We start from the raw sequence: 14,329 nt of genomic DNA, 5'->3' as shown, positions 1-14,329 counted from the left end.
ACCATTCATCGGCTGGGCAGGAACCATCAGTCTGACCCGCCCCTACTGAACACCGGTGAAAAAGAGCTTTATAGCTCATCGCATTCCTCCTCCGGTATGAATAAATATTCTGATTCCGAGTCCTCCGCGCCTTGCGCTCCGCACGCTGCAACCTGAAAACTAAACTCGTCAAGTTTTGATGGCAGAGCGTAGCGCACCCCTAACAGCCACCCCCCTCTCTGTGTGCGCCCTCCTATGACCGTTGCCCGCCCGCAGAACGATCGAGAAGAACAAGAAGAAGGGAAAAATCTTCTGAGGAGCCCGACGGTCCGAAGCACACTCACAGGGTCACCTGGGTGGCGGCGGTGGTGGTGGCCACGTGAGATTGGCTTTTTGACCATTGCTCTGGACATCGCAACACTCCGTCTGAGAGCAGCACTCCCCCACGTTTCTTTGTTTTAATATTCCAGCATCTGTCTGCCTGTACAAACGGCTTTGTATCTTCAATGTGGTCCTCACGTGACTGCGGTTTTTGTGTTTATTATTTTTCTTAGTTAACAGCCGACTAGTTTTTACTAGGGTACCGTTCCAAGAAAATAAATTTGAGCCTCCGTTTTAACTCGCACGAGAGGGCTCTTTCCGTATGATGGTTTATTTTTCTGCTTTTTTTAAAATAACCTGTCCTTTGCAATAATGAGGGAGGGGGGTGCGGGGGGGAGGAGGGGAAGAAAGAAAAATAGAAAAAAAATTGCCTTTAATTTGTTTACAGTATTTTACAATTATGTACGACGGAGTGTCAATGACGTCTGTTAAAATATGGTAAACGTCCTTCATCCGACCGCACACTGAACACACGTTGAATCAAATTCGGAAACCGTCCATGAACTGGAAATGGGAGACAATAAAAATTTACATCTAAGCCATGAATTAAATGTTTTTAAAAGGAAGTCCCCGTTTTGGCGGTCACTGTGCATTCTAAATGAAATTTTAACCAGGGATAATCGATTGTTCAATTGTACACTTTTTAAAACAACTACAAGCCGTATAAAAGCTTATATATGTGCTTAGCAAGTAGAACTATTAACAACCTGCCAAAAATGTTTTTACTATTGGGATCTTTCCAAACGTTGTTTTTTAATGTTAAGTAAATATTTTTGTTAACCCTGTATGATAAAAAAAATAGCAACAGGATACAATAGACCAACAACAGCAACATCAACAAATATTCACCACTTGGGGGATATTTGCTTAGTGCCACCCACACTGCCCAAAACTCAACATGCAACAATACCCAGTACAGTATTTAACGGTGAACTTTATTGAAATGTAAAGTGCTTAACATGTATCTCGCTGCAGTCGATATTGAAGCTGTAACAAAAGACATTTATACAACTCCTCTGTGCACTGCCGCCTCTTCATTCGTTGCACTTGGGAGTGCTCCGACCCGCACGAGTCCCGGGGACCACGCGTGAAGATAATCTCAGAATATTTAGACTGCAGCAATCCGATGTGCTATCAAGGTTTTTGGGTTTAGTCGCGGGAATAGAAATGTGTCGTTAACCCACCATCACCGCCCGACAGCCGATTAGGAATGGTTTGTCACGTGAACAAAACGTGGCAATTAGCTATATGGCACTAATTTATTTAGAACCGCTTTGTTTGTCCCCCTAACCTCCGATTAGCGCGGTTGGCTACGTACGGTGCTAAAGAAGTTCAACGTCCATCGGTGTGGTGGCGAGTAAACCCACAACATTTACAATCGAGTCCGACGTTTCGCTGGTGATTACGACCAGCTTCGGGCGATTTGTCAGAATTGTGAAGAAGTCTTCCTGCTGGTGGGGGGGAGATTTTGGATGTCGTGTTGCCTGTGCAGCAGCAGCCGCAGGATCTGGCGGGAGAGTCTACGGCATTGGCGTGGTGGTGGTGTCGACGAGGATCTTGATCTTGGTTCCGTGACCATTGCAGGGAACAGTTCCTGGCCATAGCCCCCTTGAACGTCACGGGGAGATGACGTGCGGGCAAAACCGGAATGATCGAATTTTTCTAAATGCAGTGGCGACGGATCAAAAATTCAGTGCATCTTCTCTGCGAAAATCGAATAATAGTCACTTAGAGGAAAGTCACTCTTGAAAAAAAAAAATTTCGGGAGTGCCGCTACGTTGAAATGTTTGGTCAACAACAATGACGGTTCTGTGTTTCTCGCGATCGGAGGGAAACCGCGGGGGCAGAACACAAACACACGAAGGGCGCCCACGTCGGGGAATCTAATCCAGCAGCAAGTCTTTCCTGCGGCGAGGCACGTGTTTCTACTGCGCCACCCTGCGGTCAAAGACGTGCATTGCACCACCATTCCATCAGCAGCCCAGTGTTGGCAGTGAAAATTCCACATTCCTATGACAAAAATACGCACGCGTGCACACTCTGAGTTCCACCACTTTTGTAGCTGGCGGGGAGGGGGGGCGCTTGACTGCTGTAATCCCCGAGACACCCTGCTGAATGCGATTGCTTCGCCTCGCACGACTAATGGGGCAGATCGTAAAATGTAATCGCTCATTCACCGCTCCCGGTCTCGGGGTTTTGTTTTGAATTGGAAGCTGGCTGCACGTTGGATCAGTCTGTACAAGACACGCTTCCTTCCCTGGTTTATTTGTTGGGGGGGAGGGGAGGGTGAAATTTCCTAAAAAGGAGTTTTCATTGTCACGTACTCCTATTGTGTCCAAGGCGCTGCAAGTCCGGAAGCTCGCTGATGCAGCAGCAGGTTCTGTGCGTGAACATCACGGAAGTGTGAGGGTGACCGGGATCCCAACAAAATGTTTCACTTGGCTAGAAGTTGAAAAAAAAATTATTGCATTTTGTATTGATCTTCCCACCAGCCTTTGCCCTTCAATGCCACCGACACGAACAGCTTTGTCAAGGTCCGCATCTCCTCCCAGCACTTCCCCTATATCCCCCCCAAAAAACCGACCCGAGACGATCAATATTTCTGCTAAATGGCATCGAAGCTCAAAACCTCAATTTCTATTAATCGGTTTGAGAAAGGAGTTTTCTCCCTCTACGGACACCTTTTCCCTCACTCCATCGCCGTCGCCACAGCGCGACTCGTCACCCTGTGCACCAAATTGGATTTGCCCGCAAGCACTGAAACTCCCAAACCGCCGGCCACGATCATTCGCGCTTGGGACATGGCAACGCCTTCAGGATATCCACGACCGGTTCCATCAGGCAGTGGCCAATGAAGAGGTGTTGGAGTCTCACTGACGACAATCTTTGATCATAGGTGATCGATTATCCAGTTTGACTTTTAATAAATTAATCTATAAATGTCCTGATGTTGAGATGCATTTTCTTCCCCCAGCCAGGTATTCGTTTTGTCGAAATGCGATCGGGTTTCATCGGGAGCTTACTGGCAGCAGAAAAGCGAACGTGAAAATCGTGTCGTGAATTGGCAACGCTTTAGCAAATGCAGAGCCTTGACTGTTGGGAGTCATTGAGTCTACTTGCTTTTTCATAGCAAAAGTAACAAAAAACACACAATTACAGATGCTTGGCCATAACAAATTTCCACCGCAAACATTTTGGTCGCGCAAACCACCAGAGTGTGATTTTTATGTCCAGCCTTTCGAGCAATGATGACAGAACACTGGAATCATTGATCAGTTTTCGTTTATATTCCGTCATCCAGCAAGTCTTTAAAAAAAACAGTCCGTTACTGTTAGAGCTGCACCAATTCAACAACAGTCCGATCCGAGGCGACGAGGTTTCGCGTGCATTTCAAAGCGTTCATCGGTACGTTAACCCTTTCCACGTTCCGAGACGTCTGCAAGTTGCAGGGTGGGTGTCCCGTTCACCGCCGAATCTCGAAACGCGCGAGAGGTTAGCGTTACATTCTAGGGGTAGGGAACATCCGGCCCGCGGGCCGTATAAGGCTCGCTCAAACATTTGGCAATTCCAGCCATCACATTCGGGGTGAGTTAATAAAATGTTTGGCCAAATATAACAGGCTAATATTTAAGTTGATACTTTTGTATGGCCCGCAAATGATGCTATAAATTTCCAAATGGCCCTTGGCAGAAAAAAGGTTCCCCGCCATTAGAGGCACGACGCTGCTGCTGTTAAAGACGTACTCATCGCAGAGAACTGTAGCGACACAACCGCACTCTACGATAGCTGCCACCAAACTGTGCCACGCCCTCCCGCATGGCCTCGTGGAAGCCTTGGTACCGTTCAAGTTATTTTTTTCTTCCCGTTTTGACGACGCACGCGTAAGTCATCGGAACGAGGCGAAAAACTGATGACGTACGTGCACGTCATTGGAACAGGAAAGAGTTCATTACTGCCTTACCCAGCTCTTAAATAAAGGCCTTTTGCTTCTAAACCTCGTCATCCCGCAGAGAACCAGAATTACTTTGTTTTGGTAATTTAGTACAGCATTTGACGGGCAACAGCGTAATTACCAGCGCAACGTTAACATTCCTTCACACAATCAATGCTATCTGCTCAATAAGGCGATCATCATTTCATTTCCGACACCACCTCGTGGCGCTTGCCTGGCACGTCGAGGCCCAGGCTTGGAAACCGCACCCAAGGGGGTGGCGGCATTCTGTCGCCATGACACCTGCCGCCACCCAGCCGCTTCTAAATGGGAAAAGTATTTCTGTGAACCCGTGGCATGTGACTGCGTGTGCTTCGTGCGGTGTCACGAGACGTTTGCTTCGACGAGGAAGCTGCTGCTGCTGCTGCATCAGAAGCGCTTCATCTGCTTGCGCTCCATCTTGCGCTGCTTCTTCTCGCTCACTTCCTGCTGCTGCTCCGGCTGCGCCGTGAACCAGGGTCCCAGGATGTTCACCCAAAGCAGCTGCCCCGCCCTGGCCGGAGCCTGAAACAATAACGAGGGAGGAAAAACGACGCGCACACGCGTGGATTCTCCTCGAAAAGGTATTCGTTCAGCGCTGATCTCGTTACGTTGGAAGCCGCGCAATTGGACGTCATCCCATCTTACCTTAAGCGCCTTAACCGAGGCGCTTCGCAAAGAATTAACAACGGTACAACAACGACGTGTGAATGTAATGGTGGAGATGAGGTGACTGAAATAGATGAGAGGAAGCGATGGGGGAGAATCTGTGATGCTGCGTGAATTTGGTGTAAGCGAAATTGATGACCGTAAATGATGATGAATGAACGGGGAGAATGAGTGAGAGCCGTGTCATCTATATATATAAAATCGCAAATCTGTCTGTCTGTGTGTCGCCGGACCATACGCAGTTTCATTGGACGAAATGTGAGGGATTTGCGAGACGCGATTGGTCCGTTTGGTTTTCCACGGCGGTTGCCCCTGGCAACGGGTAGCGACGCATTCGCTGCGGGGTGGACGCCATTTTTAATTCCCGTTAAAAATATGCGCACGCATTAACACGCGACTCTGAGGTAAATTCATCAAAGTTTCACGTCCTCTTCACTCCCCCGCCACCCCAATGTGTGCAATTACTATTATAGGGTCGGTAGATAATAAAATTATAGCGATTAGACAGTATTATTGTAGCGCGGGGGGGGGGGGGGGGTAACGGCCCCGGTACCCAGCCTCAGCCGGGTGGGCAATTTAGGCGAGCCCGGAGGCTCTGCACGGTACTAGGCCTCGACACCCCACCCGTGTCAAGCGACGACTTTGTGGTATAAACTCGATATACCCAGCGTTGCCCGGGGGGAAAATACATTTAAAATCTTCTGAAAACGTTCTAACATTACATAACAATGAAATCTGTGTATATATGTAAGGTTATTAAGAAATATATTTTTCACCCGGGCAACGCCGGGTACTTATGCTAGTGAGAACATGAAGAGGGAACGGTGGCGGTGATGAGGGGGAGATTAAGACGGTCGTGGGGGGAGCTAGGGGTAACAATGAGGTGTGTGGAGCGGAAACTTAGTGAGCGAAGGTGACTGCTTAATGTGGAGGGGACGAGAAGAGAGCGAGCGGCAGCGTGGATTGAGCACGAGGAGGAGGATGAACAGAAAGAGACACGGCGAAGATTGAAAGCGTAGAGGACGAGACGGCGACAGAGACAAGAGTGGCAAGATCCCACGACGCCACGCATCGTGTGCCGCGCGACGTCATCCCGTCGTGCAGCTCAAAACGTAACGTTATTATGAATTCAATATTTACGAGGAGCAACGCATCAAGGTAAAACTTAAATTTGACAAACTGTATTATTCTACATATTCTTGTTTCTTTCGGTAAAGTCACGTAGAAGGGAAATAATAAAATAATAAAAATAAAACAATTAAATTATCACGACGTCGGTGGTGCTGACGTTAAGAAAAAAAACGCCACTTTTTTAAAATTTTCTTGCTGTGGTTTTCACACCTGATGATGATTGCTTGTGTTGCAATCGAAACGTCGTGAGAATTTTAATTTTATAATTTTATTGTTTCCCTTCTACGTGACTTTACAGAAAGAACCAAGAATATGAATCCCTGCAGTCACGAAAGCTTTAAATCGAAATGTATTATGCTACGTTAAGCCGTATTGTCTTAGTGTGCCAGGAGTGATCGCTACGCAGTGTGACGAAATATCCAGACGTTATTATCCGACTTGAGATATACAGGTCGTATGAGAGCGGTTCCAAGTTGAAAATGGCATCGGGTGTTCGTGCAAACGTGCCTCACCAATAGCCAAAGCATCCAGAAGTAGGTTGATATGCAACTGAGCACTTGGACGATCGCTGTGAGCAGAATAACGTCCTTCAAGTGCCTACATCAGAAGAGAAACAGAAATTAGCACTCAATGTCAATTACAGCAATGCTGCCACACAAGTGAACCACAATGACCTCGCTGATCTCGTCAAGGAGCATAAACCATTGCGTGAACTCCGCTCATCGAACAAACCCGGCGGTCACTGCATCGCGCGGGGCTTTCAGACGCGCTTCTGCGGCCGTCTGGAACGCTCTCCCTTCTGATATGAGGAAGCCACTGGAGCCATGCACTTTTAAACCATCATCTAGATTGAAAAACTAATTTGTTTACAAAAATGATTTGTGTTTAGTTCTCCTCCCGCACAACATACATATAACATACAACATACATACATCATTCATATAACATACATACAACATACATCATTCATATAACATACAAATGACTGTGAGGCTCGACTGGGGCACATAGTGAGCTGGCAGCTTCGCCAACTCTCAGACCCATCCACATGAATATTTCCACGCCTAAAAAACCACTCGCTCAGTGGCTCTGCTCCTTCTGACGTTGGCGCCGCTTATTATTAAACACTTTTTTTATTTTACCAGGTAAGGCCCACTGAGCTACGTAGCTCTTTTTCAGAAGCTACCTGGCAACAAATGACAGCTCAACGAAGTGGCTTATCACGTGCAAATGTACAGCAGTCAAATTCTCTAAATGCACGTTTTTAAATGTGGATGGAATAACCATAAGACCCGGAGAAAAAAATCCACGCAACCACGGGGAGAGACACGCAAACTCCAAATATACAGCAGCAGGCGTCAGGGTCGGGATCAAACCCACGACCTCCTGTACACCAGGCGAGGTAGTTAACATCTCATCGCCACAAACGCTTCACTGCTCGGTCGAGCAATGGACGCCAGACATTTTAATCTTACACAAATTCTGATAACCGCGGATGCACCACAGCAGTTGGACTTTCTGGCAAAAAAAACAGCACGTCTTGGTGGTTTTAGAGTAAAATCAAAGTGTCTCCCGGCTCAAGCACAGACGCGATATTCATCTCCGTTGGCGGCACTGAGCCAGTGATGGAATTTCCATGTGCCCATGGCAGAGGCCAATTTCTCCAAAGTAAAACCACTGCAAAATGTTCATCGCGTGGTAAACACCGCCTAACGCTTGCTGGGGTTTAGGCACACGATTCAAATCTCTCGGAAAGATGAACCGAGATGATGTAGTGTAATGTATTTTGTGTCTTGTTTGTAATGACTGTGTTACACTTCTCTCATTTATACTGTCTGTATAATTGTGTGCAGTCTGTAGTCTGCGCTGTGTAATTTGCAACTGTCTTGTGTGACCTGTCTGTTCTGTTTCATTTGCGTTGTCGCATTTGATTGGACTTGGGTCTCTCTGAAGATGGTCGTGTGGATTTTCTCCTGGTCCTCCGGTTTTTCCCTCTACGCTCAGCTTTCATTTGTGGCCAATCGCTTCTGAAAAAAAAGAGCTACATAGCTCAGTGGGCCTTGCCTGGTAAAATAAAAGTAGTTATAGTTAGTTATTAGCCTAAAAGGAAATTTGCATTTATCAGTAATTATCTGCTGGATGATAGCCTCACCCAGAACTCCACCAACCCTCGGTCTCACAATGCTACAAAATCCCCCACACTCCTGCACCCAAACAGACCTCGTCGCTCTATCTCCACATTGGATGTCCTCTTGAGAATGTTCCTTCCTTTGCCTTTCATTCCATCACCAGTCTCGGCCACTGGTCATCATCTCTTCTAGCCATGTGTCGTGACCCAAGCTAAATTACTCGATTTAAAATCGAATAATCTACCAGATGTATCCAATTTTCATTTGTTCCCTGCGATGAATGTGGGTCGCGAGCCTGGAGTTTGTAAAACCCCGGCATGGAAGACGATACACGGTGGGGGAAGGAGTCACTCGTCAATCATACGCAAGCGGAGTAATAAACAAAGGAAATCTTCAGCCTGGACTGCAACTGGTGAATCAAGGCAGCAGTAAGGACTACTAGCGAGAAGGAGTTCCAGACTTTGGGGGTAGTAGAGGAGAAGACGCAACCAGCCATTGAGCAAAAGCCGACTGGGTAATGGACTGTGAAAGCCGACTGGGTAATGGAGCGGACGGGGTGGGGGGGGGCAGCTCACTCGGCCAGGCCCTGCTCCATGTTGAGATCGATGCCTCCGTCGAGTAGAACTCCATCCCCCGAGTACGAGGCGACCGCCATGTGGACCATCACGTACCTGCAGCCGCCCTGCGCCAACAGTGCCAGCACAAGCATTGCCTGCATACACACACACACACACAAAATACAAATATCAATGAACAGACTAAACTAAACAATTTTTTTATTTTACCAGGTAAGGCCCACTGAGCTATATAGCTCTTTTTCAGAAGCGACCTGGATATCACAAATGACAGCTTAACAAAGTGGCTTATCATCACGTGGACATTTATAGCAGCCAAATACTCGAAGCGCATGTTGATTCTAAATGTGGAGGGAAAAACCAGAGGACCCGGAGAAAAATCCACGCGGCCATGGGGTGAACATGCAAACTCAAAATCTACAGGCGTCAGGATTGGGATCGAACCCACGACCTCCTGCGTACGAGGCGAGGGAGTTAACATCTCGCCACCGTGGCACCCCAGACTGCCAGAAAATATCTGTTGGTGAGCACCTAATAAGGCTAGCACAGGACACAATAGGGTGGTGGAACCAGCATTATGGATGCATGACTGCCGTTTACAACCCAGGGTCCATTTTATCAAACCGGGAACTGATTTTAGGCCTCGTCGACTTAGGGGAGGTCCAACATGATCTCTGTCCAGGCGGCAAGGAGAGCCTTGTCACAGGATTCTAAATTCAGTGCACTAACCACTGCACGCTCGCTCCACATGTGCACACACACACACCGGAATTATAACCGAGTGTAATTCGTAAACACAGGCAATAGATGTACGTTTACTTACCCAGGACCAGAAAGTTGAAGAACTATAGAAGAGCACGAGGTGGACAAAGACATATATAGCCTGCAAGAGAAATGGGACAGGAGATTGGGTCAATGCACATGTTTGTTTGTATATTGAACTTCTTTCACACCGTACATAGCTATTCGGAGGTGTTTGTAGCGAGGATATGAAACTACAGATCACCGAATTTCGCTCATGCCACAGGTAATTGAAATCCTGAATTGTTTGACAATTTGTGATCTACATTCAAGTTGAACAATTTAGAACGACACCTCAAATAAATCACACATATAACATCAGCCATGATCTATCCACTTCTGGATGAAGGCTTCCCGCCACCATCCGTCACGGTACTGTGATGCTGCAATCCTACTTCTGTACATGAGCAGATTTCATCGCTCCATCTCCCTGGTTTCTCCTTTGGCTACCATTCCATCGCCAGTCTCGTCTATCAATCCACATCCATTATAGAAATGCCCACTTCTACGTGTCTCCAATTTGATTGTGTGTACGATTCATTTTACTTTTCCATCTATCGGTATAATTGCGAATACGGGCAGCCCCTGGCTTACGAACGGGTTCCATTCCTGAGACCCGTTTGTAGATCGAATGGTTCGCAAGTCAGGAAATAATAATCTCCCGTATTTAAATGCTCATATGGTCAGTGTTATAAAACGTGTTACGGTTCAACAAAAAAATGGAAGCAATTGTTAAACTCATAAAAAAGAAGAAATATATTAAGAAATACTGAGCTGAAGCAAATAGTTCCGCGATTTGGTTCGCAAGTGCGAGTTGATGTTCACAAGTCGGATGGTTAAAAAATAAACATCTTATGGATGCATATTCTTGGTTCTTTCGGTAAAGTCACGTAGAAGGGAAACAATAAAATAATAAAAATATAAAACAATAAAATTCTCACGACGTTTCGACTGCAACACAAGCAGCAATCATCATCAGGTGTTGCAGTCGAAACGTCGTGATAATTTTTTTGTTTTATATTTTTTATTATTTTATTGTTTCCCTTCTACGTGACTTTACCGAAAGAACCAAGAATATGAATCCCTGCAGTCACGAAAGCTTTTAGTCAAAATTTAAATCTTATGGACGCTCATTCGTTAAGTCGGGGACCGCCTGTATGCATCTCGCATTCAAAAGCTGCCAAGGAAACCCAACGGGTTCGCAGGTCTCGACGCACAATTGCTCCGATGATGACACGCGTGTAGAACGTCAGCGTCTCCTTGTTCTCCTCCACGATCTGCTTTTGTCCCTTGGTCCCCGGCTTGCCTTTGGGCTGCAACAAACACACAATCAAGCACACTCATTCATTTGCTGAAAACATCTCAATGCACGGTGGACTGTAGAGCTTTGGCTTACCACCTGGCTCCCTTCGAGCTTGTCTGTGGGTCCTCAGCGATTGAGAGATGCTATTTCAATGGGCGACCCGACATAAAACTAAACAATATTATTAACTTAACAAAGAAGTGGTGACCTTTTTTGTTTGTTTGCATTTGACTGCAAGTATTGTGGTTAGTGTAAGCATGATTCCTTGCAAAAGGTGTCAGTTTTGTGGCCATAAAAAAGGGGAAAAACCCTATTAGGAGGTCCCATAATGTAGCTGCTAACCCCGAGCTCTCATTACTCTGGTAGTGCGTTGTCTTTGAACTGTGTGCCTTTTGGTGTCATCTGGTCGAACACCATATGAGACTCGGCTCTAAAGAAAGCTGTCTCTGGTGTGGACCAATCAGTTTCAAAGACAATGCATAAATTATCAGAGTATTGATTTTTTTTGCATTTGACTACAAGTATTGTGGTTAATGTAAGCATGATTCCTTGCAAAAGGTGTCAGTTTTGTTGACAGAAAAAAAGGGGAAAACCCCTATTACTTTAAAGAAGTGACCGCTTAAAGAACTTTAACGCGCTGGCTTATTGCCTCAGCTCGCTCTCCTCTGCCGACCCCACGGCCAGGAACTCCCATTACATCCCGCAGCCATCTGTGCTGTCGACTACCGTGCCTCTGTTCAATTACTGCCTCAATTCGTGTATTTGCCCTCCTAAAAACAACTTCACAAACTCTTTCTACACAGGTTCTGGGCATGCGATGGTGTGTTTTAACCACAGCTGTACAATTCCACTGCCCTGTATTGTAAAGCACTTTGTGGGTATTTGCATCGGGCAAATCTTGCCCTCCCTTGTGACTCGCGTGGACACATGTTTGTGAATGAATGTTGCGGTGATGAATCACCTTGATGAATTAAGAATTCATTCATCAATGAACACACTGGCGTGACAGGTTTCAAATGTGGGATACGAAGGCCGCGTGTGCTGTACAGGGTGGTCCAGAGGTCTTGTGACCCCCTACCCCCATTTAATTATTTACAACTTAAAAGGTTTAGATAACAAAAATATATGATGAAAAAAACACATTTTAGCGGTCAATTAATTTGGGGGAGGTGGAGTGTCACAAGACACCTGGACCACACGTTTAAGCGCACACACAAGCACGCACTACGTGGCGTAAAGTACAAAACTAAAGCGATCTAATCGCCAACAATGATTTCCTGAAACAGGTGATTTTAAATGTCACAACAGGCAATAGGCGTGCTAATTAGGAGAGACACGTGTACGTTAAATATTACTGTACCGTCAACGGGTAGGATTATTAAGCATTGAGCCAACTTTGCAAATTACTTTTGAATTGCATCGCAGTACACAGTGCCTGTAATTTTACTAAGGTGGCGTTAGAAGGCTTCGTTTATTCACTGTTTAATTGTTTTATATCCACGTTTAATTAAAGATATCGGCGGCTTAACATGTGCAAGTGTCTGCTGGTGGTAGCAAATGAATTAAAACTTACAGCCATCCTCGATGCTTTAGTTCACAGCGAAATTCCACTCTTGACTGGAAAAAGCTTTCGTACAGCTTCTCTTTTCAAAACAAGTGCGAGTCCTGCGTGCTTTATTTTTAAACGTAAATAAATACGTCTCACGAGAGGAGCTGTTGTTTTAACGATGTGCACGTCAGCACTGCTCACGGGCTACGGGGCCGCACCGCGACCCCGACCTCGCCTGGATCCACCGGCGGGGCTTTGGCGCCCGAATATCGGCCGCGAATCCAGGCGACACCGCCTCAGGGGAGGGAGCCGTGCGAGGCCTTGTGCCGGCCGGCAAACGAGCGTCGGTTACCCCCTCCCCCCCGTCTCTCTCTCTCTCTATTAACAAATTTAGCCGCTTTTAAACGAGCGAACGCGAACGTTTACAGCTCCTGGCGGGCTTCTGACGCGACGCTTTTAAAAGAAGAATCAAAGGGGAGATAAAGACGGCGGTGGAGGGGGGCTGACGGAGCCGACAGCGGCCGCGACTCCCGCTGGGCCGATGCGGAAGTGGAAACGAGCCCCCCTCCCCCCCCACCGACTGCTTAACACGCTCGCAGACTGTGCTCGGTTATTAATCTATTATAATAAAATACGAGCAGCTTGCAAAAGTTTCACGTAACACAAATAATAAGTATAACCCGTAAAAACAAAGTTTTTCACTCTAAATCCTTTATATGCGTGGCGGCTTGAGTCCTCTCGTTCTCTGGCTTGAGATGGCTGCCACCTATGGGTCAGATGATTGCATGGCACCATTAAGCAATTGGTAATTAAATATAATATTTTTGTCCTAAAAAGTGTAAAATTTTGGAAAAAACTTTTCACGAACATTGTCACGCACAACGAGTCTGTGTGGGAAATGTCAGCTCGATTGGATCACGGAAAGTGGGTTAAAAAACGACCGAAAGATTTGCAAGCAAGCGAACTTAATATAAAGGATTTAAAAATGTATATAAATATATTAATGTGTGGACACCCCGTCGCCCACGCGACGCAGCCCAACTTTGTCACGTGGACAAAACGCACGCGGCCAATTCGTTACTTACAGGCAGTCCCCGAGTTACGTAAGGGGGTTGCGTTCCCGCGCACGATACGTAAACCCGAATTTTCCGTATGTCGGAAACTGAACAAATTTGGGATGCTGCTGGATGCTTCTAGATGCAACCCACGCGCATCAAGCCTTTGCCCAGCCTGCGTACGCATCTCGCGTGTTATCGCAGACTGTGCTTTACCCCATATTCTATGTTATTTATTATAAAGCGGTGTTCTTCAGGAACGGACTGTACTTCTAAGTCCATTGAGCCCAACTAAATTGAGTAAACCAAAAGGTTTTGGTTAATCCTTCAAAGGGCTGTCAGACTCAAGTGCTCTCTGCCTAAGAGACTTTACATGGAATTGGCCATGAACAGACTGGAAACACCAACCTCCCCTATAGCCTTAACAGGCTGTTGGGGCAAGTGCTGTTAGCGAGCACCTATGAAGGCCGGCACGGCACACGAGAGGGTGGGGTGGCCAACACCACGCCCGGCCGCCTTTGTCTCCATAGTGGCGATGTTTACACACCGCACCAGGTACTCATTTGAGGCTGAGTCGCCCTAGGAGAGGCCCGAGACCGGTGCAAATAATCGTCACTGGTGTTGGCCGTGAGCGGGAATCGAACTTGGGTCGCCGGGTTCGTAGCGCAGCGTAGCGCTAACCACTACACCACCGTTCCCCAAAGGTTGTGCTAAGTATGAGTCTACAGAAACACCTACAGAGCGGTCTTTAAAAATGCGCGTTTAGCCATAACATCTGGGGACATAG

The 14,329-nt window shown here is 46.7% G+C and overlaps 2 protein-coding genes across 3 annotated transcripts in view; one reads left to right on the top strand and one right to left on the bottom strand.

Moving 5' to 3' along the window:
• LOC133355832 (septin-7-like) overlaps nucleotides 1–1,373 on the top strand; it is a 32,427-nt gene extending 31,054 nt beyond the window's left edge. For both annotated transcript variants that reach the window (XM_061573231.1, XM_061573230.1), the window contains one exon: nucleotides 256–1,373. In XM_061573231.1, coding sequence (XP_061429215.1) covers nucleotides 256–295 — 40 coding nt within the window. In that variant the 3' untranslated portion in view covers nucleotides 296–1,373. The remainder of the gene's footprint in view (nucleotides 1–255) is intronic.
• A 2,252-nt stretch (nucleotides 1,374–3,625) lies between these two features.
• Nucleotides 3,626–13,047, bottom strand: TMEM208 (transmembrane protein 208). Its single transcript, XM_061573246.1, has 6 exons — nucleotides 12,512–13,047; nucleotides 10,853–10,948; nucleotides 9,658–9,717; nucleotides 8,835–8,971; nucleotides 6,643–6,727; nucleotides 3,626–4,855 (listed from the first exon to the last, which is right to left on the bottom strand). The coding sequence occupies exons 1-6, from the start codon at nucleotides 12,515–12,517 to the stop codon at nucleotides 4,721–4,723; spliced, it is 519 nt and encodes a 172-aa protein (XP_061429230.1). The 5' UTR covers nucleotides 12,518–13,047; the 3' UTR covers nucleotides 3,626–4,720.
• Nucleotides 13,048–14,329: the final 1,282 nt, after the last annotated feature.

This window comes from Lethenteron reissneri, chromosome 52, assembly GCF_015708825.2.
Source record: "Lethenteron reissneri isolate LAM-NWPU_2019-01 chromosome 52, ASM1570882v1, whole genome shotgun sequence".
Classification (NCBI taxonomy): Eukaryota; Metazoa; Chordata; class Hyperoartia; order Petromyzontiformes; family Petromyzontidae; genus Lethenteron; species Lethenteron reissneri.
Note: the sequence above shows the minus strand (reverse complement) of the source record. Positions and strands in the feature narration are given on the sequence as shown.

Excerpts from the sequence above, each read along its gene's own strand:
- TMEM208 (XM_061573246.1), bottom strand. Across the intron at positions 8,972-9,657 it reads CTTCAACTTTCTGGTCCTGG|GCAATGCTTGTGCTGGCACT; the intron begins GTAAGTAAACGT and ends GTGTGTATGCAG. Across the intron at positions 4,856-6,642 it reads TCTGGATGCTTTGGCTATTG|GCTCCGGCCAGGGCGGGGCA; the intron begins GTGAGGCACGTT and ends TTATTGTTTCAG.